The 26,143-nt window shown below is 48.3% G+C and overlaps 1 protein-coding gene across 3 annotated transcripts in view; it reads left to right on the top strand.

Annotated features, from left to right (window-relative positions):
• Positions 1–409: 409 nt before the first annotated feature.
• Positions 410–26,143, top strand: part of ULK1 (unc-51 like autophagy activating kinase 1) — a 64,316-nt gene continuing 38,582 nt past the window's right edge. For 2 of the 3 annotated variants that reach the window (XM_044673084.1, XM_044673080.1), the window contains exons 1-6: positions 410–814; positions 1,354–1,446; positions 1,858–1,899; positions 17,176–17,208; positions 18,425–18,461; positions 22,968–23,141. In XM_044673084.1, the coding sequence (XP_044529019.1) occupies positions 725–814; positions 1,354–1,446; positions 1,858–1,899; positions 17,176–17,208; positions 18,425–18,461; positions 22,968–23,141 (469 nt within the window). In that variant the 5' untranslated portion in view covers positions 410–724. The remainder of the gene's footprint in view (positions 815–1,353; positions 1,447–1,857; positions 1,900–17,175; positions 17,209–18,424; positions 18,462–22,967; positions 23,142–26,143) is intronic. The other variant, XM_044673076.1, reaches the window with a different exon arrangement.

Below are 26,143 nucleotides of genomic sequence, written 5' to 3'. Positions count from 1 at the left end.
CCCTGCGGCCGCCGAGAGACGTTTGTGGGGTTCGGGGGAGGGTCCGAGGCTCCGGGAGGGCTGTGCGGGGACCGGGCCGAGGGGCTCCGGCTGAGGCCGCCCCCTCCCGCCGGACCTCGCCGCTCCGCCCGGAGCTGTGTACAAACAAGGACCGCGGGGGCTGGCGCCTCTTAAGGTGGACTTGACTATTTAAGGTGGACCGGGTTTTGGTGCTGGGGAGGCGGGGGTGGCCCTTTTCCCCTTTCTTCCTCCTCTTTTTCACCTTTCCCCCCCTCTTGCATCAGACATTCGCTGGATTTTGGCGCTGGGGCCGGACTGAGCGGACCTTGACCCTTTCCCCACGGGTCTTTGACCCTCGGGGTCCCTGGAGCTAAGAAGCCAGAGAGAGAAAGGACCAGGAGGAGGAGGACGGACCTCAGCCCCCCGCTCCCCATCCCATCCAGCTGCCAACAATGCCCCCCACCCATTTGTACTTAAGGGGAGAGCAGCCCATGGACTGGGGAGTGGGGGAAAGGAGCCACAGGCCCAGCGACCCCGAGTTCGTGGGAAACCTCCGTGGGCCTGGCCAGCCCCGGGCTCATTCGTGAGCCTGCCCCGTGCTGGAAGAAGGGACCGGCTCTGGGGCCGGCCCCTGGCCTTCGCTGCCTTGCCCTGTTCCCAAGCCCACAGCCACAGCCTTCTCTTCCTCGGACCCCCGCCAGCTGCGTGCCAGACACCCGGGGGGATGGAGACGGTGGGAAAGTTTGAGTTCAGCCGGAAGGACCTCATTGGCCACGGGGCCTTTGCTGTGGTCTTTAAAGGAAGGCACAAAGAGGTGAGGATGAGGGGGACGTTGTTTTGCACCCCCGCCCCCACTTCCCTGTTTCAGCCTTCCTCACCCCGGCCCGCAGAGGAGCCTGTGCTTGTTTCCAGAGATGCCGTGTCAGCACTTTTCCCCAAGAGTCCGGGTCCCCCCACTAGTACCCTTCCCCTATCAGCGGGTTTTAGAAAGAAGCGAGAGGCGGGCTTATGACATTGTTGCCCCGTCTATTCCCGAGCTCCAAGCCCCGGATTCCCCTTGAGGAAGGGGTACCGCCTCCCCCTTGGCAGACCGCGGAGGGCTTCTCAGAGAAGACAGCTTCTCCCCAGATCGGCCCTATTGGGGGATCGGGGAGGGGTTTGGGGCGGCCGCGGGTGGGCCCTCAGGAATCATGTACCGACAAGTCCGGGCACCTGCCCCGATGGGGAGGGAGCACTGCCTCAGCCCGGGGATGAAGCTTTCTGTACTGGGGCCTGCTTTTCCAGGAATGGGTAGGCCCTCCCCGGGCTTTGGAGGCTCCGACTCCTTGAGAAACATGGGTCTTTGGGTTTCAGAAACATGATCTGGAGGTGGCGGTCAAGTGCATTAACAAGAAAAACCTGGCCAAGTCTCAGACCCTGTTGGGGAAGGAAATCAAAATCCTGAAGGTGAGTGGAGGGGCTTGGGAAGACTGGGGGGGCTTGACTTATGGGGGTGTGTAGGGATCTCTTGTCAGTCTGGGGGGGTTGGGGAGCCCCAAGTTCTTTTCTCCATTTTGACCTAAAAAGAAGGAACACCTGGGTTCAAATAGCCCTATCAGTGCCGAGCTGTTTGTCCCTGGGCAAGTATCACTTAACTTTGGAGCCTTCATCTGTAAAATGGGGACAGTCCCTCCAGAGCTTTCCTTGTAGAGTGCTATCAGTTATTCAGTCAATAGACAATTTAATATTCTCATCTGTTGACTGACTGATGGGCTCTTGTATTGGGCTTAATGTACATGGAGTGCCTTAATTGTGCCGGGGACATCTATTTATTATCATCCTTTCATCTCTATTTTTACCCTCTTTCTCGTTTTCTAGGAACTGAAACATGAAAATATCGTGGCCTTGTATGATTTCCAGGTACCAATTCTGATTTTTGCGGCTAATCCTTGGTTGTTTCAGGTCCGAGGGACTGGGGAGGGAAGCCTCTCTGGACCACAAACTCCCCTGAAGGGGGTTGGGGAAGCAGGTCCAGGCCTGAGCTCGTCTTTGCTGACTCCACAAGATGTTTGGATGCCCACTTGGCTTTCCTGGGGCCTCCAGCTGTCCCAGGCAGCTGTTCCCTGGCAGGCTCAGGGCTCCGGGCTCTTGAGGACTTGTAGAGACTGGGCACAAACTTCCTGGGTGTATATCTGGCACCCCTTTCCTGGTGCAGGTCAGGGGACTTGGCCTGAGGCCCTCAAATAGGGAAGGCCTTGAATGAGGAGAAAACAGGGAGTGGGGGGAGTGGGGAATGCTGAGAGGAGCACCTGGACCAGTTCTGTCAGGGTCTTTTGAGGCTGGGGAGGGGAGGGGGGGCCCTCTCAAGGCCTTTCACAGAGCCTTAGCTGGGCTTTACTGTTTGTTGACATTGCTCCTGGAGGCTGGCTGTGGTCCAGCCTCCTCTTTTGCGTCAGAGTCTAAAGCGAGATTCCTTTCTGGCCAGGCCAGCCAGGATCTGGGGGCTCCCGTTCCTCCCCCTGTGTCCTCCCCGGGGCTCTCCTTCAGAGGCCACACTCCCGTTTCCCACGGTGCCCCTCACCCTGCTGGCAGGGACTCTGCTCCTGTGCTCAGGCTCCGGGATTTTTTCTCTTCAGTTTGGCAGCTCAGAAAGCCTCGGACAGACAGGCTTGGGGGTAGGGGGGTGGTGGGGACAGTTGGATCTGTTTTCCGAGTTGGTACCCAGGCTAGGGATCCCACAGAGAGGATTGGAGGCTTCGCTGTTTGTGTCAGTGACAGCTGGTCGTGCTGACTAATGGTTTTGAAACATGTTTACCCGGGACAGGAAGTTTCCGGTGCCCCAGGTTGGACTGGACTGGGTCTAGGCTGGGGGTTGGGGGGGCCGGGAAGAGCAGGCCTCCCTTTGTGTCTCTTGGGGGCAGCCCTAGGGAGGTTCTCCTTCAGAGGTGGCTGGGTGGAGCTTAAGAGGAGAAGGGCCAGGGTCACGGGCCTGGAGATACCTGGAAAACTGGGGACAGAAGACACAGTGTCCTAGGCAGCCCAAGAGATGGGGAGGGACTTCCTGCCCACCTCCCTCTGCCCTGTGCTCAGCTCCTGTTTGCTGGGGGGGGGGGGTGTCTCCTAACAGGTGTGCCACAGCACACTGGGAGGGGGAAAGAAGGCTCTACTTTAACCCTTTCTTCTCTGGCTTCTTTTTGCCTTTGAAAGAGAAGGAAGAATTTGGAGGCACTCAATAGAATTAGAACTGGAGACCCTTCTAGTGCCCCCTGCTCATTTTACAGATAGGGAAACTGAGGCACATAGAGATCAGGCTTTCATGCCTAGAGACATAGGTTGGGACACATTCTTCTCTAGGGCTTTGGAAGGCTCAGGATGATTGATTGATTGTTGTCGGTTTTTTGTTTTAGTGGTGTGTTTTTTTGGTTGTTTTTTACCCTTACCTTCCATCTTTGAATCAATACTATTTATTGGTTCCAAGGCAGATAAGGGCTAGGCAGTGGGAATTATGTGACTTGCCCAGGATCACACAGCTAGAGGAAACTGAGGCACATAGGAATAAGTGACTTAAGGTCATACAGTATAGTATGTGTGTCTGAGGTCAGATTTTATTTTTCTTTTAACCCTTTCCATCTTTGAATCAATGCTACTTATTGGTTCTAAGGCAGAGGAGCAGTAAGGGCTAGGCAATGGGGGTTAAGTGACTTGCCCAGGATCACACAGCTAAGCTAGAGGGGAAACTGAGGCAAATAGAAATAAGTGACTTAAGGTCACAGAGTAGGTGTCTGAGGTCAGATTTTTTTTAACCCTTTCCATCTTAATCGATACTGTGTGTTCTGTTCCAAGCAGAAGAGTGGAAAGGGCTAGGCAGTGGGAGTTAAGTGACTTGTACAGGATCACACAGCTAGGAAGTATCTGAGTCCACATTGGAGCCCAGGACTTCCCATCTCTAGGTCTGGCTCTTAATCCACTGAGCCACCTAGCTGCCCCCAAGGGGTAAAGTGGCCCCCTATAGTAGAATCACTGGCTTTGATCACTTTTGAGGCTCTGTTAGACAAAAATAGAAACAAAACACCTGTATTCCCATGACTTAGCTGGACAGGAGTTAGGGAGGCTTGGGTTCAAATTCCTCCAGATGCTGATCTTATCTGTGTGAACATGTATGAGTCATTGCCCCATGACCCTCAGTTTCCTCATTTGTAACGCAGGGAAGTTATTTTTTTTTAAACCCTTCTGTCTTAGAATCAATTGGCCCTGAGGCAGAAGAGAGATAAGAGCTAGGCAAAAAAGGATTATGTGACTTGCCCATCACACAGCTGAAAAATGAATTCAGATTTGAACCCTGGACTTCCCATCCTCTAGCCCTGGCTCTCAATCCAGTCAGCCATCTAGTTGCCCCTTTGGGGAGATTATTTTTGAATACTTGCTTCCAAAGGTTAAGGCTCAACTGAGAAAATGTTAGATTGTTGTTGTTCAGTCACATCCATTTGGGGTTTTCTTGGCAAAGATACTGGAGTGAGTGGTTTGCCATTTCCTTTTCCAGCTCATTTTATAGATGAGGAAACTGAGACAAACAGGATTAGGTGACTAGCCCAAGGTCACAGCCAGAGTCTGAGCCACACTTGAATTCAGATCTTCTCTTTCCCGGGGGCTCTCTAGATAAATGTCCATTATTTATCCTTCCCCTTTCTCCCAGACCCTCATGTTCTCTGGGCAGTGGTAGGGAGGGAATTCCAGAATCTTTTGTGGGTCAGCCTGATATTTTATAGGATGTTCCAGATGGAAGGAATTTTAGGGAGGCAGTAGTTCATCATAATTCATTTTACAAAAAAGGAAACTGAGGCTTAAAGGAAAGGAAGAGCCTTGATTCAAGGTCATGGAAGGAGTGTTTGGATTTTAAATCCAATCTTGTCCTGCTTCCAGCCTTGTGACTTCTACACCTATACACAAGACATCCTCCTGAGCCTCAGAAACTACTTAGAGAAACAAACACAGACCCAGCTTTCTTATTTTTTAACCTTTACCTTCCATCTTAGAATCAATATTATAAGGGCTAAGTAATGGGGATTAAGTGATTTACCCAGGGTCACATAGCTAGGAAGTGTCTGAGGGCCAAATTTGAACCCAGGACCTCCCATTTCTGTTCCTGGCTCTCCAAACCAGACTTTTTGTTCCTGCTTATCCCCAAGGAGAAAAGGGAAGGCTACCCACATGTCCCCCTACACACTCATTTTTTTCCTCTCTTCTTTCTCTCTTTATTTAGGGAAGTGGCCCAGTTGTCTGCCCCCATTTCTGGGCCTCCTCCCTCAACTTCATCATGTCCCAGTGGTTCTAGGAATTAGGTTGGTCCATTCTAGTAAATGCCATTTATATGGTTCTTTAAGGGTTGCAGAGCACTTTCATCCTTCCCTCCCCCCCCCCCCAAATCTTGAGAGCCTGGTGATGATGATTATTAGGCCAAGAGGTTAAGACGACTTCCCAAGGGTTACACATGTATTGGGATTGGAACTTGAGTCTTCCTCATTCTTCACCAATCCTGGGTTCTCTCTGATTCCTTCTTGGCTTCTCATTTTGGCCAAAAGAGGCTGATTTAGGATGGGAGACCCATCAGTAGCCTCTGCCAGGGGCAGGGCGGTAGAGAGGTGGGTTCTTTGAAGGTGCCCCCTTGCTTTGAGAATCCAAGATGGGGGGGGTATATGGAGTGTCCTGACTCCTGATGTCTAAGGAATAGCCAAAGGTTCTTCCTGGGACTCTCAACCTCTTCCTGCTCCCACCAGTGAGAACAACCCCCCTCCCCCCCAGCCAGAGACCCAGGAGCTGGGGGATCCCCGACTCTGACACCTTGAGGACTTGGGATCTCAGGACCCCAGCCAAGCCAGGGTGGGGTGGGTGGGTATTGTTAGGCTTCCAGAGGGCTAACCCCTCCACAAGGACACAGTGCCGCCTAACCTGTTCTCCCAGCACCCTGGGAACTCCTCACCATCCCAGTGACTCACCAGCTTTTCCCTGCATAGACAAGAGGCCAGACCTCGCTGCCTTTGGGAGATTAAGAAGCAAGATGTTTTGTCTGTTGCTACTTAGACCTGACTTGGGGATTTTCTTCATTTTTTGCTTTTATTTTGTAAACCGGAGAAGAATGAGTGTGTGCGAGCTCCTCCTAACCTCATTTTCCTCTTCCTGTGTTTAAAAGAAAGAAAAAAAAAAACCAGCTCATAGACAGTGTCAGCTAGAAGAGACTCTCCTGTCTGTCTTGGCCCTTCTTATCTTGATTTGGGTCAGGTTTGCTGAGACTTTCCTGATCTCTGTGGTTTTTCTGAAGAACTTTTGGAGCAGGGGAAGTTATTCTAACAGGCAGGTTGTAGCCTCTGGGGAAGGACCTGCCTTGAGTTCCCAGAGGGGAATCTGGGGGGCTCTGGGGCATCCCACCTCTGTCTTTGGTTCGATGAAAATAATCCTTCCCTGCCTTATGCTGCCCTCCTCTTCTTCCCAGATTGGAATAGTAAAAGAGTCTCTGGGATCCTGAATTCAAATCCCATCCACCTCCCATCTTTGTGTCCTTGGGGCAAGTTACAACTTCTCTGGGCTTTGGTTCCTTCATCTATAAAGTGAGGGGGTTGGACTAGATGATCTGTGATCCTTATTTGAGAGGACTGGAAACTGAGGAAGACCTAGGTTCAAATCCTGCTTTAAACTCTTTGTCTTCATTACCCGGGTAAGTCACTTAACCTTAACAAAACTAAGTTTTTCTGAAAATGGAGAGAAGAGGATGTCTCTTAAATGTTGTTTTTTTTTTTCCACTCTTAAAATGGAGAGAAGAAAATCTACACAAGAATGCCTTTTTGGAAGAGCAAAAATGAATAATGTAGAAACCCTTTAGGAATATTAGCATTTCTTGTTCTCTGGCTGGTGCAGAGGGTAGGAACACCCCAGCTCTATTCTGTTGTTTAGGAAGTAGCTGGGGAAGGATTTTGCTTATTCCATCCTGTTGTTGGAAGAAGGGGAGAGTTTTGTCCACTAAAATTCTAATTTTTAAAAGTTAATTTTATTGTAAACCTGTACAATACTGTGTATTGATTCTAAGGCAGAAGAGAGGTAAGAGCTAGGCAGTGGGGACTAAGTGACTTGTCCAGGTAAGACTAGAACCCTCCTCTCATTGTTTGCTTCAGCTTCCTCATCTGTCAAATGATTTGGAGTAGGAAATGACAAAAAACCACTCCTGGATCTTTGGTTTCTTTAGGAATGGGACTGTGAGAGAATCCTAAAGCACGGAGACCCACTGGGAGGGCAGGGTCAGGAATCAGAGCCCCCAGAGTGTTTGGGTGACACCTGACCTGTGATAGAGGGGATCATAGATCTAGTTCACCCCCCTCATTTGACAGATGGGGAAACTGAGGTGCTGCAGGTGAAGAAGAGACTTGTTAAAAACTCTGCAAGTAGCGGAGCTGGGATTTTTTGAATAGGTTCTTTGAATCAAGCAAGGGTTTATTAAGCACCTACTGTGTGCCACCCTGACTCTAGGCCCCCAGAATATAAAAACAAAAAAAAGGGGGGGGAAACAGTGGAAAAAAAATTTCTTGCCTTTAAGGAATCTATATTAAGAGAGACAAGCTCCGTGTTGTGTGTGTGTAAGTGCAGAACTGATAAGTAATAATCATAATCATGCTGAAAAGGTTATTCAGTCCTTTCCGTTGTATCAGATTCTTTTGTGACCCCATTTGGGATTTTCTTGGTATGGATATTGGAATGGTTTGTCATTTCCTTCTCTAGCTCAGTTTACAGATGAGGAAATTGAGGAAACAAGGTTCCTTGACTTGTTGAGGATCATTCAATTTTTTTTCAATTATTTCCAACTCTTTGTGATCCCATTTGGGGCTTTTCTTGACAGAAATCCAGAAGTGGTTTTCCATTTCTCTAGCTTGTTTTTACAGATGAGGAAACTGAGGCAAACAAGGTTCATTGACTTGTCCAGGGTCATTCAATCTTTTTTCCAGTCGTTTCCAAGTCTTTGTGACTCTACTTGGTGTTTTCTTGGTAAAGATCCTAAAGTGGTTTGCCGTTTCTTTCTCTAACTCATTTTACAGATGAGAAAACTGAGGCAAACAAATTTGTGACTTGTCTAGGATCATACAGGTAGGAAATATCTGAGACTAGATTTGAACCCAAGATCTCCTGTCTCTGGGCCTGGCTCTCAGTCTACTTAGCTGCTTCCAACATTTGAGATTTTCTTGGCATGGATACTGGAGTAGTTTGCCATTACCTTCGCTAGCTCATTTTACAGATGAGTAAACGGAGAAAACAAGGCTCAGTGACTTGTCCAGGGCCATTTAGTCATTTTTTCCATTTTTCCCCCCAACTCTTTTATGACCTTATTTGGGGGCTTCTTGGCAGAGAAACTGGACTGGTTTTCCATTTCCTTCTCTAGCTCATTTTACAGATGGGGAAACTGAGGCAAACAAGGTTCAGTGACTTGTCCAGGGTCACACATTAAGTCCAAGGCCAGAGTTGGGCTCCTGAAGATGAGTCTTCTTGATTCCAGGCCTGGTGGGCCCCCATACAGACACAACAACCCACCTGCGACTAAGAGCGTGGGGGGAGGCCCTGTCTTGTTTCGGTTGGTGGGGAGTGGAGGGGCTGGGCTGGGGGCTCCCAGGGATCCACGATTCAGCCTGGACTGTCTGAGAGAGCCTGCGGCCGGCCGGGAAGGAGTTAACTAGGTCAGATGCTCTCAGGCCTGTGATCACCAGACCTGGGCTTGGCTGCGGGTCCTCAGGAGATCCTATTAGGCAAAGCCACTTAAGTCTCCCAGAAAGAAAAGGGGGGGCGGGCCTGGCAGGCTTAGCAGCCTCTGCCCTCCCCAGTGGGCGTTTGGAGGGGCCAGAGCCCTCTTTCAGAATAGCCCCCTCTGTTTTGTGGGCTCGAGCCCAGGCCCACTACCACAAACAGACTTTCTGGGTCACAGGAGCACAAAAAGTATTTTAATTTCTATCTGGAAAAGTTTAAGAAAGTCAAGTAGAAAGGATTCTGGGATTATTCCCCTGTTTGGGGTTGTGTAAAACTGCTCATTTTCCTGAGCAAAAACTCTGGCCCGTAGGTTCCCCCTCTGTAAGATGGTCAAAAGAGTTTTGGGGGTGCTTCAGCCTCCTTGGATTATTGGGAAGAGGCGAGTGCAGTGGGGTGGATGGGGCCTCAGTTTCCCCATCTGCAAAATGAAAGGATTCGAGAAATTTGTATCTGAAAGAGAAGTGACTTTCCTAAGTAAATAGTGTGGCAGGAGGGAGGACCCATGGTGAAATTATGGAGTCCAGGGACCTGGGTTCCAATCCTACTTCTCTCATCTTTGCTGCCTGTGATGTTTACCGTTTGGGTGCCTTTGGATCCTTCCCAACTTTTTGGGCCTCAATTTCCTTTTCTGGAAAAGGAAGAGTTTTCACTTCATGGTCTTTGAGATCCCTTCCAGCAGGCTAGCACTACATTAAGCTTCTAAATGGAAAGACCAGAACTTGAACCCAGATCTTAAGGCTATTCAGACTTTAGTAGCCTTTTAAAAAAAAAACCCTTCTTAGAATCCATATTAAGTATAGGTTCCAAGGCTGAAGAAAGATAAAGGATAGGCATTGCTCTGCTCAGGATCACACAACTAGGGCATGTCTTGGGGCAAGATTTGAACCAAGATCCTCCTGGCTCTCTGGCCCTAAGCCACCCCAACAGTCTTTTATTAAAGTCAGTGGAGATGCAAAAACCAAACCATCCCTGCCCTCAGGGGGAGGGGTTTATATTTTCCATAATCACAGATAGATAAGTAGAAATAAAATATAGAGGAAAAAATAGGAATAACAGATTATTTTCTAATTAGATTAGAACCTCCTGTCTCTGAGCCACCCCCCCCCACCAGCTACTTTTGGTGCCACGGCAGGAGGCAGCCCGTGTACCCCAGAGGTGAAGGGAGGAAGGACTGGTGTGGGGGAACCTCTGTAAAAGACAGGAGGTGGCAGAGAGAAAAGGTCATTTACAAGCAGTGGCAGGTTCGACTAGAATATAATTGAATTGAGAATCTATAGGATTTTCTTAGCCTTCCCTTAGACCCTTGGGGAGAAAAAGCAGGCGTGCCCGGCTCTTTTAGGTGGCCAAAGCGGTATGGTGGTCCCAGCTGTGCCCAGGCGGGAGGGTCCAAGCAGCTGATTTGGGATGGAACTTGATTCTCTGACTCTGGGCAGGCCAGTGTGGACCCCTGAGCTCTTCCCCTCCCCAGGGGCCCCCCTCTAGCTCCAGAGGGAGCCCCCAAACTATAGCTTGGGAGCCCTGGGTAGGAGACTGGAAGGAGAAGATTCTGGTCCTCCACTGGAGGATCCCTCTGTTGGAAGGAGGGAGAAGGGGTGGATAGACTTGGGAGATGCTTTAAGGACTTAGTCCATTGGAAGGTTTGTGAAATGTAGGCTAGAAGGAGGGGGAGTTAATGAGGCCTGAGCCCCAAGGGGAGGCAGGGAGGCTCTAGCATGTGTGAATTCATATTCTAATGGCTTGGCCAAGAGCTTGGGGGTGCAGCTGCTGGCTGCTTGACATCTGGGTTTTTTTTTGGGGGGGGGGATTGTATCTCCAGCCTTATCCTTTCAGCTTCCCCTGGTTTGGGCTTCCCGCCTCTGCCAGGAAGCTTTGTCCCACCAGCCCTGGCTGGGGAGAGGAGCTTGCCTGACCCTGCTCTGGCTTCAGGGGGGTCCCAGACACCTCCCTTCCCCAGACTGGTGGCAGGGGAGACACCATGATGTAGAGATTTGGTCCCTTGCCTAGGGCAGGGGGTATCCATCAGATAGGGGAGGGTCTGGCCCAGGGAGCCGCCTTAGACCTCACTGTAGGGGATCTGGGCCAGCCTGGGGTCTGGAAGGCATCCAGCCCTTGAATTAGACCCCGTGAGGAGAGGCAGGCTCAAATCTAACCCCAGGAGACCAGTCTTGCCACAAAGTCTGCCCTGAAAACTAGGGAAGTTGAGGCTGGAGAGATGGGGTTGTGTGGTAAGGCTTAGAGGCTGAGGCTTGGAGGCTATACCAAGGAACTCCCTACTAGCTAAGATTTAATCGGCAAATGTTTACGAATCTGCACCAGGGGCCTCTCCTGCAGGGGGGACAGTGCAGGATCTGGAGGGGATCAGAACCAGGCTCCAGGGCTGGCCTTCCAGAAGCACTCACTCCTATAGCCTTGCTGGCCTCTCTGACCCAGGCCTCCAGCAGAGGCACCAACCCTGCCTCTGAGCAACAGAGAGCAGAGCCGTATCTGGGAGATGGATCGTGTCTGTGTTGTCTCTGGCCCTGGGTGTTTGGGGACCCTCCCAGTGTGAGCAGATGGCCAGTACCTGCCTCTGCTATCTCTCTGCAGCAGCTGGCCCCTGCAGGATGGGCCTCTGTTGCTAGGTAGGGAGAGAGCCGAGAGACTGGCTGGGTCTGCATGGGAATTGAGGACAGGGCCTCTGCCCCTGGTGGCACATCATAAAGGGGGAGGGCAAGGCATCTTAGAGTTGGAAGGAGCCTCCTTGCCTCCTGTTTTAGAGCTCTAGTCAGTTTTAGATGTCTTGACCGAGATCACAGTGCTAAGTCAGGAATGTTGCTTCTGTATTTACATCTTTTCACCCTTGGTTTATGTTCTGGGGACTTCTCTGAGACAGTCCTTGGGTTTTTTCCCCCTTCCTTCCCTCTGTTCTTCCTTCCCTTCCTTCTCTCTCTCTGTCTCTCTCTCCCTCTCCCTTCCTCCCCCTCTCTCTTCACTCTTTTCCTTCCTTCCTTCCTTTCTTTTAACTCCCACTCCCTTTCTCCCTCTTTCCTTCCTTCTCTCCCTCCTCTTCCTTTCTCTTTCTTTTTACCTCTTTCCTCTCTTCCCTCTCTTTCTTTTGCTTTCCCTCCTTCCTTTCTTTCCTTTTTTCTTTCTCTTTTCCCCCTTTCTATCTTTCTCCCTTTCCTTCTCTTTATTCTCTCTTTCTCCCTTGCCCTTTTCCTTTGTCTTTCTCTTTACCCCTTCCTCCCCTTCTCTCTTCGCTCTCTTTCTTATTTTTCTATCTCTCATTTCTTTTTCTATCTCCCCCCATTTTTTCTCTTTCTCTCCCTCCTTCCCTATCCTACCACTTCCTGTCTTAGAATCCATACTAAATATCATTCCATGGCGGAAGAACACTAAGGGCTAGGCAGTTGGGGTTAAAAGGACTTGCTTAGGGTAATGCAGCCAAGAAGTAACTGAAGTCATATTTGAACCCAGGACTTCCCATCTCCAGGCCTGACTCTCAATCCCCTGAGCTGCCCCTAGACCCTGAATTCTAGGAAGATCTAACCATTTTCCTGTGCTCAGAGCTTAGAAGGGTCAGGGATTTGGGTTGCCTACAGCCACATTAGGGAGAGGTAGGTAAGCTCTTGGTACAGCCTAGATAAACCTTCAGACTCTAAAGGGAACATTAAAAAGGCTTTCTTCTCCCCAGACCCAGGATTAGGACAGCACAAGTGACTTTTCTCCTTATACTGTCATACTCTCAGACTTAGGGATTTGTGGTCCAGTCAAACTAAACAAGTTCCTAGGCATGGAGAAGGAGAGGGATGGAGTTGGGGCAGAAGCGATCATTCTAGCACACTTGGAAAAGTTTGCAAAGCTCTTGACATAGGTTAACTCATTTAATCCTCCCGGAGCAGATGCGTGACAGCTTGTATGTGCTTAGAGGAGCCTGGCCATGGCTCCAGTGTCCAGATCAGAGGACAGTTAATTCTGCAGAGCTGGAGAGTGTTTGAAAGGAGGGAATGTGAAACAAGACAGGAAGAGCCGACTCCAGTTTGCAGAGAGCCTAATGCCAGGCTCGAGAGTTTTAAATTTGACCTGAGTAGGCACCTGGGAGCCACCCAAAGTTTAGGAGCAGAGGAGTGATGCTTAAACAGTTAACAACTTTATGAAAGATGGAGAAGGGAAGAGGACTGGAAGTCAGGAGACCAATTTGGAGGCTATAGAGATAAGGAACATTTACTGTGTGCCAGGAAGTGAACTAGATGGTGGGGATACAAAGACCAGAGGAAATTGTGCCCTCTCAAGGAGCTTATATTGTAATGAGTGAGGCATACAGAAATAAATACAAGGGAATTTGAGAAGGACCCAAGGATAGGGGATCAGGAAAGGTTTCAGAGAAGTTCCCCCAGTTTGGCCAGTCTAGTGGGGGAGAAGGGGAACCTCAGAGTTGCTTTAATTTGCATTTGTCTGATTATTAGTGATTTGTACCATTTTTCCATATGGTTGTTGGTCCCTTGTAATTCTTTGAAAAGTGCCTGTTCAGATCCTTTGACCATCTGTCCATCAGGGAATGGCTCTTATGTTCATAAATTTGAATCAATTCCTTCTTTATCTTGGAAAGAGGCCTTCCGTTATCAGAGAAACTGGTTGCAAAGGTTATTTTTTTCATAGTTAATTGTTTCTTGAGCTTCAAGGTGAGGAGGGAAAAGAGGTTACAAAGGCCTTGAACCAAGGTTGCTGGCTGTGTGAAAACAGAAGGGTTTTAGAGATTTTGTGGACTTGATAACTGACTATTCCAGGGAGGGGGGGTACATCCATTTTAGGGGGAGAGGAGGAAAAAAAATATATATGGAGAGAGAGAATATGAAGGATGGTGATGGAAACTGGGGAACTTTGGAGTAGGGAAGGGGAATATTTACATAGAAGATCATCTTTTGAAAACTTTTATAAATTGAAGGGGGCAACTGGGGCAGCTCAGTGGATTGAGAGCCAGCCCTAGAGATAGGAAGTCGTCCTGGGTTCAAATTTGGCTTCAGATACTTCCTAACTGTGTGACCCTGGGCAAATCACATAACCCTCATTGCCTAGCCCTTGCCCTTCTGTTTTACAATTGTTGGTAAGACAGAAAGTAAGGTTTGTTTTTTGTTTTTTGTTTTTTTTAAAAGGCATCAGTTCAGTTCAATGGAATTCAATTTATAGTTTGTTTTTTTTAAAACCATTCAGTTTGTAAAGTTTTTTTTAAAACCCTTCCCTTCCATCTTCGAATCGATACTATTTATTGATCCCAAGGTAGAAGAATGGTAAAGGCTAGGCAATGGGAGTTAAGTGACTTGTCCAGGGTCACATAGCTAGGAAATGTCTGAGGTCAAATTTGAAACCATATCCTTCTCACTTCAGGCCTGATGCTCTGTCCATTATGCCAGCCAGTGCTATCTACTAGCTAGTGTTGGGGGAACATCAAATACAAAGTACAACCAGCTTTGAGTCCTGCCTTAATGTGACTGATGCTCATGTCACCCTGAGCAAGTGACTTAAATCTGTTGACTCTTCAGTTTCTTAAGTTCTGCACCTCAGTTTCCTTCTCTGTAAAATGATTGGGTTGAGTAAAGAGTTCTAAGATTCCTTCTGTATTTGTTTCCTATGATCTCCTGAGCTGAGAAATAGCTTTGCAGACTCTTTGGGCTCCCATGAAGAAGGTTCTTTGTAAATTTTCAGTCCTAGAAGTAGGAGTTACCTCTATGGTACTTTCGTTATGGTTAAGAGGAAGGAACTTTCTTGGGTCTCCCCCCTTTCCCCTCAGTAATCTGTTCTGTGAATCCAGATTTTCTGCAAGGGTTTAGGGGACACAATTATCTTCCAGGACACCAGGAGTTCCTGGAGTGTAAATCTGGGATGGAAGAATGGTTTCCAGGTTGGAAGAGAGGGAAAAAGGTTCAGGATCAAGCCCAAGCTCATCCATCCTTTGTCCATCACCCCCAAACTAGGTACTAGGTGTTGAATTAATAATGTGATAGGGAAGCCCCCCAAACCTTGGGTTACATTGAGAGAGGCTTATGGCAGGAATAAAAAGATGGTAATCCTTCCCTATTCTGCCTTCATCCAGCCACATCTATTCAGTTCTGCTTGACACTGTTATTGATAAGGATAAGGGTATTAATAAACTGGAGGGCCACTAAGCTGGTAGACCTTGATGTCAACTTGAAGTTCATGCCAAGATGGGATTGTTTAACTGGAAGAAGAGATGATTGGAGGCTTGTGTTCAAGTATTTGAATGCATTTGGATGGCATATGGGTAATATGGATGGAAGGTGCTAGATATCAGAAAAATCTGTCTCCAAAGAGCTGAAACTGGGGCTCACACCCAAGCCCAGTGGAGAGATCCCAGGGGGTGGGTCCTCAGTGTGGGACCTGCAAGGAGCTCATTGATGCTCTTAGAGAGGTTGGACTGGTCGTGTAGCAAGAAAATGATTTGGGGGATGGGGTGACAGCTCTTCTGCAGAGTACTGGAGCCCTCAACACGTCCTAATGAAAGGGAGACTCCATAGTCTGGGGGCCCTCGGTTGACTTGGCTAAGAGTCACCCAAGATGCTCAAGCAAGATGCTCTTTGAACCAGTGGAAGGAATACAAATCCAAATAGATGGGATTTTGTCATTGCTTAGTTGTCCAAGACTTCACCGTTTTAGGGGTGTGAGTGAGTTCTTCCTCCAGCTCAATTTACAGATGAGGAAATTGGGGCAAACAGGGTTAAGTGACTTGTCCTCAGGATCATGCAGTTAAAAAGTGTCTGAGGCTAGATTTGAAGAGTCTTCTTGGCTTAATACTCTTATCTACTGCTCCACCTAGCTATTAGGACAACAGACTTCTTTCTGGAGTACTTTAAAGGAAAAAGGATTAGAGTTCTGCTTAAGGATTCTGTCCCCCCACCCACACCCAAATCAAAGTCTGGGTACCCACTTGTCAGGCAGGTCAGAGGAGGGTTTTGCTTTTAGGTGTGTTTTGCCCATTTAGGGATCTGGGCTTGGGTAACTATCCAGCAAGTATTTATTAATCAGCTACAAACCGAGGAGGGATTCCCAAAAAGAAAAACATTCCCTGCCCTCCTGGAACTTTAAGAGACCCCTGGGCGGTAGCAAGCCTGTTAAAGGATGCAGGGCTTGGTTTCTCTATTAGGGAGGGAGGAAGGAAGAAAGAAAGATGGCCGTTTCATCATTTCCATGGGTGGGGATGAGACTGTGGGCAAGACTAGTAACCACATCAGCCCATGTTTCCTCTTTAACCCCAAAGATATCCCTGTGTCCTGTCTCCTGAATGAAGGACTTGTTCTGGAGGGAAGGGAGGAGTACCTCAGATGGCCTGGTTAATAACCCCACCTCTGCTGGTCTGGGGAAGTGCTAAAGAGGGAAGGTATTTCTGGAACCAGGATCAAAACCAGGAGCCCCATACAGTAAAGACAAGAGGACATGGGACTTCTGGACCTCTCGTCTCTAGGCTGCCCCTTGAATTTTTTAAAAAATCTAATAACAAGCATTTATTTTCTTTCACTTCCCCATTGCTCTGCACCCCCGAAAAAGTGGGGGGAGAAAAAATGCTTGTAGTCAGGCAATACAAATGCCCACATTGGCCATGTCCAGAAATGCGCATCTCTTTGTGCCACCCATGTCAGGAGGAGGGTAGCTGCCTCCATCATCAGTCCCCCAGAATCAAAATTGGCCACTTGGAGCTGGAAGGGACTGCAGAAGTCATATTCATCCAGCCCCCCTTGTTTTACACGAGGAAACCCAGGTCAGCTTCAGGACGTTGGCTCGAGATTCCATTTGGAGTAAGAGAGACAAGGATGGGATTCCAGCCCAGATCCACATTTGTTGACCTTTCCCCGGGTCCAAGGGGCCATCTCTTTGCCTGTATAAGCGCATGACTGTATGCACGTAGAAGCATCTGCTGTGTTTTGGGGTTTGGGTCTGGAAGAAGGATGCTGAGAGCTCAAGTTTGCCCCTACCCAAGCCAGTATTTGGGGCTATAAGAGAAGTCTAACCATCCCTGACACCCAGAGCCTGGGAGTGACCCTGAATCTCTAAGCTGGGAGGAAGAAAGAGGCAAAGGTGGGGCAGAGATGCCCATAGATGCCCGACTGGCATCTGTGGCTGGTGCAGGCTTTGAGCCCAGCCTGGCTTTTGTCAGAGCCCGCCCACTGCTACCATGTTCCTAGGGGCCTGACTCACCCTCGGTGTGGCACTGACCTATAATTTTCCTGGCGTCTTGCATTACAGAAGCAATGAAATGGGCTGTTCCCACAAACCCATGGAGGCTGCTGAGGCCTTTCTTTGGGGGTCTTCCTCAGCCTGCCTCTGGCTTTAAGACTCATAAGACCCTTCCTTTCTGTGACTGCAAGGAACAGCTTTTCCAAAATCCTCCTCCATTGACCACCAATGATTTTCTTTTGTGTTTTTCAGGAAGTGGCCAGCTCTGTGTACCTGGTTATGGAGGTGAGCTCTCTGATCCTGGAAAATCACAGGGGGAGGCTCCCTCCTCTCTTCATACTGAGTTTAGGAATAGTAGTCAGGATGGCTTTAGCTTATATCTGAGAGGACCCTGGGAGCTGGAAGGAAATCTAGAACCCAGAATGCCCACCCTGGGAGGAACCTTAGGTAGAACCTAGAACCCAGACTATTAGAACTGGAAGAAACCTTAGGGAGAACCCAGAATGAAAGAACTCTGAAGGTCTTCAGAACACAGAATATCAGAGCTGGGAGAACTCTTTGAACCCAGAATGCCAGAACTGGGAGAAACCTTAGATAGAACCTAGAACCCAGAATATCAGAACTGCAAAGGCCCTTCAGAACACAAAATGTCAGAGTTGCTAGAACTCTGGACCCAGAATGCCAGAACTGGGGGAATGGGAGAAACCTTAAACAGAACCTAGAACCCAGAATGCCAGAATGGGGAGAAAACTTTGATAGAACCTAGAACCCAGAATATCAGAACTGCAAAGGCCTTCAGAACACAAAATATTAGAGCTCGGAGAACTCTTTGAACCCAGAATGTCAGAATTGGGAGAAACCTTAGGTAAAACCCAGAAGACTCACTGACAATGTCAGAGCTGGGAGGACCCTTCAAACCTAGAATGCCAGATCTGGGAGGGTACAGGATGTCCAAGTTGCAAGGGCCCTTGGAACACAGAAAATTGGCACTGCAAATGTCATTAGAAACCAAAATGGCAGAGCTCAGGGGGCCCTCAGTAGGGCACAGAAATGGTAGAGCTAAGAGGGCCCTTTCTTTAGAAGTCATCCAAAACTGCTTGATTGTACAAATGGGGAAACTGAAATCCAGAAGGAGGGAGAAACAGATTTCCTAACCCCTAGGGGGCTATCCAGTGATGGTATGAGTTGCCTTAAGAAGGATCCTCTCCATCACTGGAAGTCTCTAAGTGCAGGCTAGATGATTGTCAGGAATGCTATGGGGGCCGGGGTGGGGGGTGGGAACTTTGTCTAGGAAAGGGGAGACAGATGGAAATGGCAATGGTTCTAAGCTGCAGATCCTCTATGGGACTGAATTGTGTGCTCAGGCCAGGCTTCCCCTGGCATATGAGGAGAAAAGATGGGGTTCTCTGTGGGTGTGTGAGAGGAGAAGGGTCTAGGCTCTACTCTCCTCCCCTTCTGGGCTATGACCCCCTGAATCTGACTTGTCTCTTTTCTCTTTCAGTATTGCAATGGGGGTGACCTCGCTGACTACCTGCACTGTGAGTAACTTCTGATGAGGGAGCAGAGGAAGATTCTGGGGAGCAAAGGAGTATTTCCTAAAGCGGGTGGGAGGTGGAGGTCCCCTGATGATTGTCCAGCCATTGGTTTGGATTATTCTTGTTACTGGTAGTGAGCTGAGTTCAAAATCCCTCCTTAGGTACTTATTTGCTGACTGTAGCTCTGGATAGCTTGATTTCTCCTTTTTGTACTTAGTTTCATGTTCTGTAAAATGGGAATCTTAATAAGTGTAATGACTTCCTAGCATTGTTGTGGGGATCAGTGAGAACATAAGATAATAATAGTGGAAGAAGTGCAATGGAGAGTCACAAAGAGCTGAATTAAAATTTGTCTTCAGATGTGCTATGTGACCCTGGACAAGTCACTTAACCTCTTTTTTTTTTTTTTTTGCCTCAGTTTCCTCTGAGGAAAATCTGTAAAGTAGCAGTGTCCCTCCTGTGGGACAGCTTTCAAACACCTGAAGACAGATATCTTGTCCTGCAAGTTCCCCCTACTCTCTTTACCACTTGTCCATTTCCTTTACTCAGCCCTCATATGAAATGTTCCTGGGCCAGTCACTTCACTTCTGTTTACCTCCCTTTTCTAATCAGTAAAATGAGGATTTCTCCTTTTTGTACTTAGTTTCATGCTCTGCAAAATGGGAATCGTAAGAAGAGAATCAGATGAGAGAGTCATTGTAAAGTAAAAAAAAAAAAACAAACTCTTTATTCAGTACCTGGCCCATAGGAAGCAGTCTATAAATGTTCCCTAGCACCACTATTAGAAATAAAGCAAGCCTTAGCAAGCCTGAAGTGTGGGATAGCAATGCCAGCTGCTTTCGTTAGTTTGCCTTTTCTGGCTCTTGGCCTTTTTATGATCAGCCAAGAGGAGGCCAACCGCCGGCAGAGAGTATTAAATATTAATAAATTAATTTCTGACTAGAGCAGATGTTTTGGCCGTGGATAGAGCTGAGGAAGTGTGTCGCGGGTCAGGAGCTTAGGGCAGGTGGTTTGGAGTGGGGAGGGAGGAGGGTTGGGTCATGGGCGCCATCTTGTTAACTCAAGGTTAAAACACCCAAAGGTTCAAGGTTCCATTGTCAGTGGGGTCCTGAGACTTGGGATCTGTCCCTCTAGATCTTTGGGGACCCCAAATAAAGTAAGAGTCGTAAGGGCTAGGCAATTAAGGGTTAAATGACTTGCCCACAGTCACATAGCAAGGAAGCATCTGGGGTCATATTTGAACCCAGGTCTTCTGGACTCCAGGCTTGGTGCTCTGTCTGCTGGGTCACTCTTTTACAATCCTAGTTGGAGGGCAGACTTAGGGAGTGAATAATTAGAAAATGTACCCCAGGACTACGTTCCCCAGAATCCCTTTAGTATTTCCCCAAATTCCTTTCATCTTTCTACCACATTACCGCCTCTCGCTCTCTTTTCCCACGTGTGTGGCTGGGAAAGCTGGTTTTCTTTACCAAGGTTTTTCTTCCCTTGCTTCAAGTTACTATAAATGAATCTTATTAAATATAATACTCGGAGTATTTGGATATTAATTTTTAATCTCACAGGAGAGATGGAGGGCTCACGAGCTCTGGTTGTTGGGCGTGATGGTGGGTGTCTGTCAGGAGATGGGGAGACCATACATAGATTGAGAACTATGGGGTTTTTTTGGTGTTGGGAGGAGGAGGAACAAGGCTTGGTGGAAAGAGTGTCTTGGGCAGAGGCCAAAGGCCTGGGTTTGAATCTCTATTCTGGCTATTCTTGAGTAACAAGTGTCCAAGCTTTCCTCTTCTGTATGATGGGGATGAAGGACTTGTATCTCCAACCCGCTGGGCTTATCTATTAGAAAAACATAATAGTCTCAGACTAGGATGCTCTAGAAATGTGCTGAAATGTTGGTGATTGTAGCTGAAATAGGGACCATCCAGGGTCTATTCATTTTACAGATGTCGAGGTTGGGGCAAGGTCAGACGTCCATTTAGTGGCCGAGGCAGGACTTACAGGACTCTTGGTATTCCCAGCAGGACTGGACGTTGTCTGCGGCCCCTAGATGGGCCAAAGGACCATTGGCCGAGGCCAGGCCTGCCCCCACCTACACACGTATGGGAACAAGCACTAGGCAGTCTGTAAATATTTGGGTTGCCTGAAGGCGGGACCGGTCTGGCCTCCACGTGGCCAGTCAGTTCAGCAGCCCTGGACCTAGCCCCCTGGCATGTTTACTCTCCTTGACAGCTGTCTGGACAGCCTGCCACACCGAGGGCACCATGACCTTTGGCGTTCTGGCAGGCTTGTGTTCTCAGGGTCCGCTCCAGGGGAGTGCATGCTGAGCTGTCCAGACTGTCCAGTCTCAGGAGGCCCCTCGGGGGGCAGATGGCTTTCCTGACCGCCCCCCTTCCCTTCCTTTCCCTGGGAGGCCCCTTCTGATCCGTCGTTCCCAGAGCCTTGGCTTATTCTTTGTGGAGGGTGATGGAGGCACTCGGATTACAGCTCTGAGCCTGGGTGTGGTTTGGTGATGTGCCTGGGTGCACGTCTCCGCTGTGTGTCCATGCATGCACTTCTGCGAGTCTGTCTGCCGGGTACCAGCGTGGTACCCGAGGGCAGATCACTTCCTCCTCTCCAGCCTTATTGTAAAAAAAAAATTTCTCATCTCTTAAATGGGGGTAGTAATCTCTTCCCTTCCCTGGAACAAGAAAGGAATACTTGCTTGGAGAGTTTCTTCTGGTTGTTTTGAAGGGAGCAGGAGGAAGGGCCAAGTTTAGGGTTTAGGTGACCCCGAGTTAATGCTCCCCAAAGTCACAGGTTCAGTTCCTGAGTGGTCCGCATAAATTTCACATTCCAAACTCCAGACTAAGCCCCTTGTTCCTCCTCTGGCTGTAAGGGAAGCTGGAGGAGAGACAAATGGAGGATTCTTTGGTCCCCCCACCTCTCTGCTTGGAAAAGACCTTCTGGGATGGGACTGGAGTTTTCATCACAAAACCATGTCCAGGAAAGATTTCTTCAAGGCATCTGGGCTTTAGGGGGGCCACTGTCCTAGGAACTTCTCCCTTTTGGCCCCGTGCCTTCAAGGTGTCTTCAGTGGAGCCAAAGGAACATAGATTGAGAACTAGGAAGCCTAGCCTAGGAGTGGAAGCAGTAGGGGGAGGTCATCTAGTCCCATCTCCCTTACATATGAGGAAACTAAGGTGCAGACCGAGGTCTCACAGCTAGTAAGCATCCTCAATGTGAGCCCAGTGCTGCCAGAGTCTTTTTCCATTGGGAAACAGGCTGGTGACCTGGAGGATGGGAGGTGGGGTGTTGAAGAGTAGGGAGGGATTGTGGGAATTAACTCATCCCTAGGGACCTGTACTCAGTTTCCCCAAGATAATTCTTTTTCAAAGAAATTAGTGTCATTTTGAAAAATACAGTTTTTATTGGGATCTTTGGTTTGTACATTGCCTAGATATTTCATCCCATCCCCAGCCAATTCTTCTGTCCCCAGAGAGCTATCCCTTATAACAAAGAAATTCTTTTTGTTAAGAGGAAGAAATACTGATTCAGCAAAAATCAATCAACACATCCGTTCCCCCCAAAAAAAGTCTTGATTTTTTTTTTTTTTACCTGCCAGGTTCTTGCACCCATGGGAGAGTGGGGAAGGTATTTTGTATCTAGGAGGATATCTTGAAGGAAATTTCTTAGTTCTCATTCTTGTATTTAAATTTTATTTTTTACTATGAATTTTGTCATTGAAACATTTCTGTATACAGAGAACTAAAGAGAATTGTCTATGAAGCCAGGAAATTGTTTTTTAGAAAATATACATTAAATGGAATAAGATTATATACATCCCCAAGAAGGGAGCAGTTGAGATAGAGCTAGAGATAGTCCCTTGAAGACCTAGAACCCCCCAGTTTTTATGTCTCCTCTGAATGACTTGCTAGAAGTGCCCAGGGTCTCTTCTTGTTGCCAGCATCTGATCTTTCCAGGTGTTCTGAAAAGAAAACACACAACATGTGGCCAGGGACAAAGGGAAGAGGGAAAGAGCCTTTGGCATCAGTTCACATGGTTGGATTAATGAAGGCAGAGGTTGGGGACTTTTGAGGGAGTTTACCCTGAACCTGGCCCCAGACTGAGCTTCAACCCTTATGCCAGGACATCTCAGGAAGGTTTATCCCCCACATCCTAAGGGCTCCTTCCATCCCAGCTCTTAGTTCTGTAAAAGGACCATGAGAGTGAGAGGTCAGGAGATGGAGAGTTTTGTTTGAATTTCTCCCTCGCTTTGTCATTTGGTCCTACGAGCCTGGACACATCTTCCCCCTCTGTGGGTCTCAGGCTCTTTTCTAAAATGGGGATATGATGATGGACATTGGAGAGGACCATGGGAAATGGGGGCTCTTTCCTGGGCTTCAGCCTTTGGGGGAGTTGGGATGTTGTCAGGACAGGGGAGCCCCAGAAAAAGATGGGACCATCACAGGAGCGTCATGACTATGGATGGGTTAATTCTTTTTTTTTTTTTTTTTTCTTTTTCCTCTCTCCCAGCCATGCGGACCCTGAGTGAGGACACTATCCGGCTCTTCCTCCAACAGATTGCGGGCGCCATGAAGATGTTGCACAGTAAGGGTATCATCCACCGGGACCTGAAGCCCCAGAATATCCTTTTGTCCTACTCGGGGGGCAGAAAATCCAACCCCAACAACATCCGAGTTAAGATTGGTGAGTATTCGGTAGCTTGTGTGAACTGGCCCTGGCTCAGTGGGAACAGGTCCTGTCCTGGGTCCATCCAACTGTGGATGCCATTTGAGAGCTCACTGTTAGGTGGTTCAGTAGATAGAGCCAGGCTTGGAGTCACAAAGCCCTGAATTCAGATAGGGTCTCAGATACTTACTAGTTGTGTGTCTTTGGGCAAGTCACTTTACCCTGTTTGCCTCAGTTTTCTCATCTGTCAAATGAGCTGAAGAAGGAAATGGCCAACCACTCCAGTATCTTGGCCAGGAGAACCCCAAATAGAGGAGTCACTAGAAGTTAGGTATGACTGAACAACAATGAAATGGAAATAACAAGAGCACACACCTCTTAGGATTCATTAGGAAAAATAAGATATTTGTAAACTACTTTGCAAACCTTAAATATTTTATATATATATATATACATATATATATACACGTATATATACACACACACAAGGAATTGAAAACTAAAGAAATAAATATAGATATAGATATAGTGTATGTTCTATCCAGTGTTCCATGCTCATGGACCATCCTTGATGCCTGCAAAGGAGATTGGGGGCAAGGGCATTCTTCTCTCCATTCTGTTCTTTAGGGCCACTTTTTTAATATCCTTTTTCCCAATTCTGTGTATTAGCTCCAAGGCAGAAGAGTTGTAAGGGTAGGCAATGGGGGTTAAATGTCTTGCCCAGGGTCACACAGCTGGGAAGTGTCTGAGGTCAGATTTGAACCCAGGACCTCCTATCTCTAGGCCTGGCTCTCAATCCACTGAGCTACCCAACTGCCCCCTTTAATATCCATTTTTGGTTTGTTCTGTGGCTTTTGTTTCCATTTACATTTAAAGCAGGTGCTAAAAGCAGAACTGACTTATCAGTCTCCCTGCTGGTCAGTGGGTCCCTTGAGGGGTCTCCTTCCCCTCCTCCCTACAAACTAAATATATATAGACCGGCTCTCAATCCACTGAGCTACCCAGCTGCCCCCCAAACTACATTTTTAAGAAATCGACAGCCTTCAGTATTAGGAGTTGAGCATTGGCCTTGAAATTCCGAAAGATGTAGGTTCAAATCCTGCCTCAGACATTTGTTAAATCTGTCTGTGTCCTTGGGCAGGTTACTTAATCTCCTTAGCTTTTCTTTCAAATGTACATGAAGCACAAAAACCTTCACCTGACCTATTAATCATCTAGGCAGCCTTGGAAAGGGTTGGGGAGAAAAGAATGGATTCTCTAGTCTAATAAGGGCTGAATTCAGAGCCAAGGGCCCCCAGTTCAAATCTCTCTCTGTGTGATCTTGAGTAAGTCACTGGGTCTCTGGGCCTCAACAGATTTAAGATTTATGGCTGCTAATCCTGCTATGTCAGGCCCCCAAAACCTGATTTTGTTAGGGCCATCTATCTGGAGACATCTAGTCCAGCCTCCTCATTTGAGGGAAGAGGAAACTGAGGCCCAGGGGCACCACCTGTAGCCCTTGGGGGTTTGCCCCTGAGGACGGAGCCTCCACATCCTGGCTCCCTGGTGGAGCCAAGGCCCCAGTCTTCCTGTCCCCAGTTTCCCTCTCGCTGTCTGGGGCAGGACAGGTTAATGGGTAACTGAGCCAAGAGCAGAGGTGACTTCCAGGCACAGCCGTCTCCCCGCAGGTTTATTTAATGAGCTTGCTTGCTTAATGAGCACAGATGGGGTCATCTGAGGCCTTGCCCAGGTGTGAGGCAGGTTTTTCGGTGTGGAGACACAGAAAGAGCCCTGGTCACCGCTGGGAGCTCTGGGACCCAACTGGCCAGAGCATCCCCAGGGAGGAGAAGACCTCGTCCATCCTCCTGGCTCCAGAGAGGATTTGAAGCTGGGTGGGTGGGGAGGTGCTTAGAAATGATCTTCTTTGCAGAGGGGAAAACCATGATTCACAAAAGAGAGGGTTTCAGAGCAAAGTCCCACGGCGGGTAACCGACTTCCTGGGCAACCATCCCGGCAGTCCCCCTGGATCAGGAAGCCCTCTTGGGTCCAAACTAAGTTTCTTACTATTGACACCAATGCATTTCTTCTATTCTTTGTTGTGAGAAAGCTATTGGTGATGGGAAAGGAAGGAAATAAGTATTTCTTAAGCTCCTACTATGTTGTCAGACACTTTATAAATATTCTGTCATCTGATCCTCAAGTAATATTATCCCCATTTTAGAGCTTGGGAAACTAAAGGTAAAGGTTAGGGGATTTACTCAGGGACACAGAGTTCATAAATGTCTGAAAAACTCAGGTCTTCCTGACTAAACCTAGCACTTTATCCCCTGTCCCACCTAGCTGGAAACACGAAGGGGGCTTAGAGAAGGCGGTAATTAATATCTGGGTTTGAGATCCAGCTCTGCATCTTGCTTGGGGTAGTGCTGTCCAAGAGTCCGAGCTGCTGAGGTGACTCATCTGACCACCCCTCAGAAGAGGGGAATTTTCAGTGTTTTAGAGAGGTGGACCTCGGAGGTTGGAGATGACTCACCCCTCAGTCCTTTAACCTCCCTGGGCCTCACTTCCTTCCTCTGTAAAGTGAGGGGATTGTGTTAGAGGGTGCCTCAAGCCTTTTCCAGCTATGTGCCTGAGACTCAATTTAGTAGGCATTTGCCAGGTCCTTAGAGAGCTGAGACAAAAGGGAAAAGCAGTCCCTCCCCTCAAGAAGCTTGCATTCTGTTGGGAATAAGGAGTACCACTATATCCCAGGTTTCCCTTTTGGAGCATGACCTGTCCGCCCCAAGCACACATGACTCAGAATGAGGGCTAGATACTGAAGTCAGTATCCTTGGGATCTGAGCTGTGCCCAGGACTCCATCCTGGCAGGGATAGGGGCGAAGGGAGAGAGAAGAAGGCAGAGAGAGAAAGGGGGAAAGACAAGGAGGTAAGGATAGTGAGAAGAAGAGGGAGGGCAGGAAAGACAGAAAAAAGAGATGGGGGGAGGGAGAGACAGGAATGGACCAAAAAAGAGAGGGAGAAACAGGGAAAGACAGGGGGGGGGG

This window comes from Gracilinanus agilis, chromosome 1, assembly GCF_016433145.1.
Source record: "Gracilinanus agilis isolate LMUSP501 chromosome 1, AgileGrace, whole genome shotgun sequence".
Classification (NCBI taxonomy): domain Eukaryota; kingdom Metazoa; phylum Chordata; class Mammalia; order Didelphimorphia; family Didelphidae; genus Gracilinanus; species Gracilinanus agilis.
Note: the sequence above shows the minus strand (reverse complement) of the source record. Positions and strands in the feature narration are given on the sequence as shown.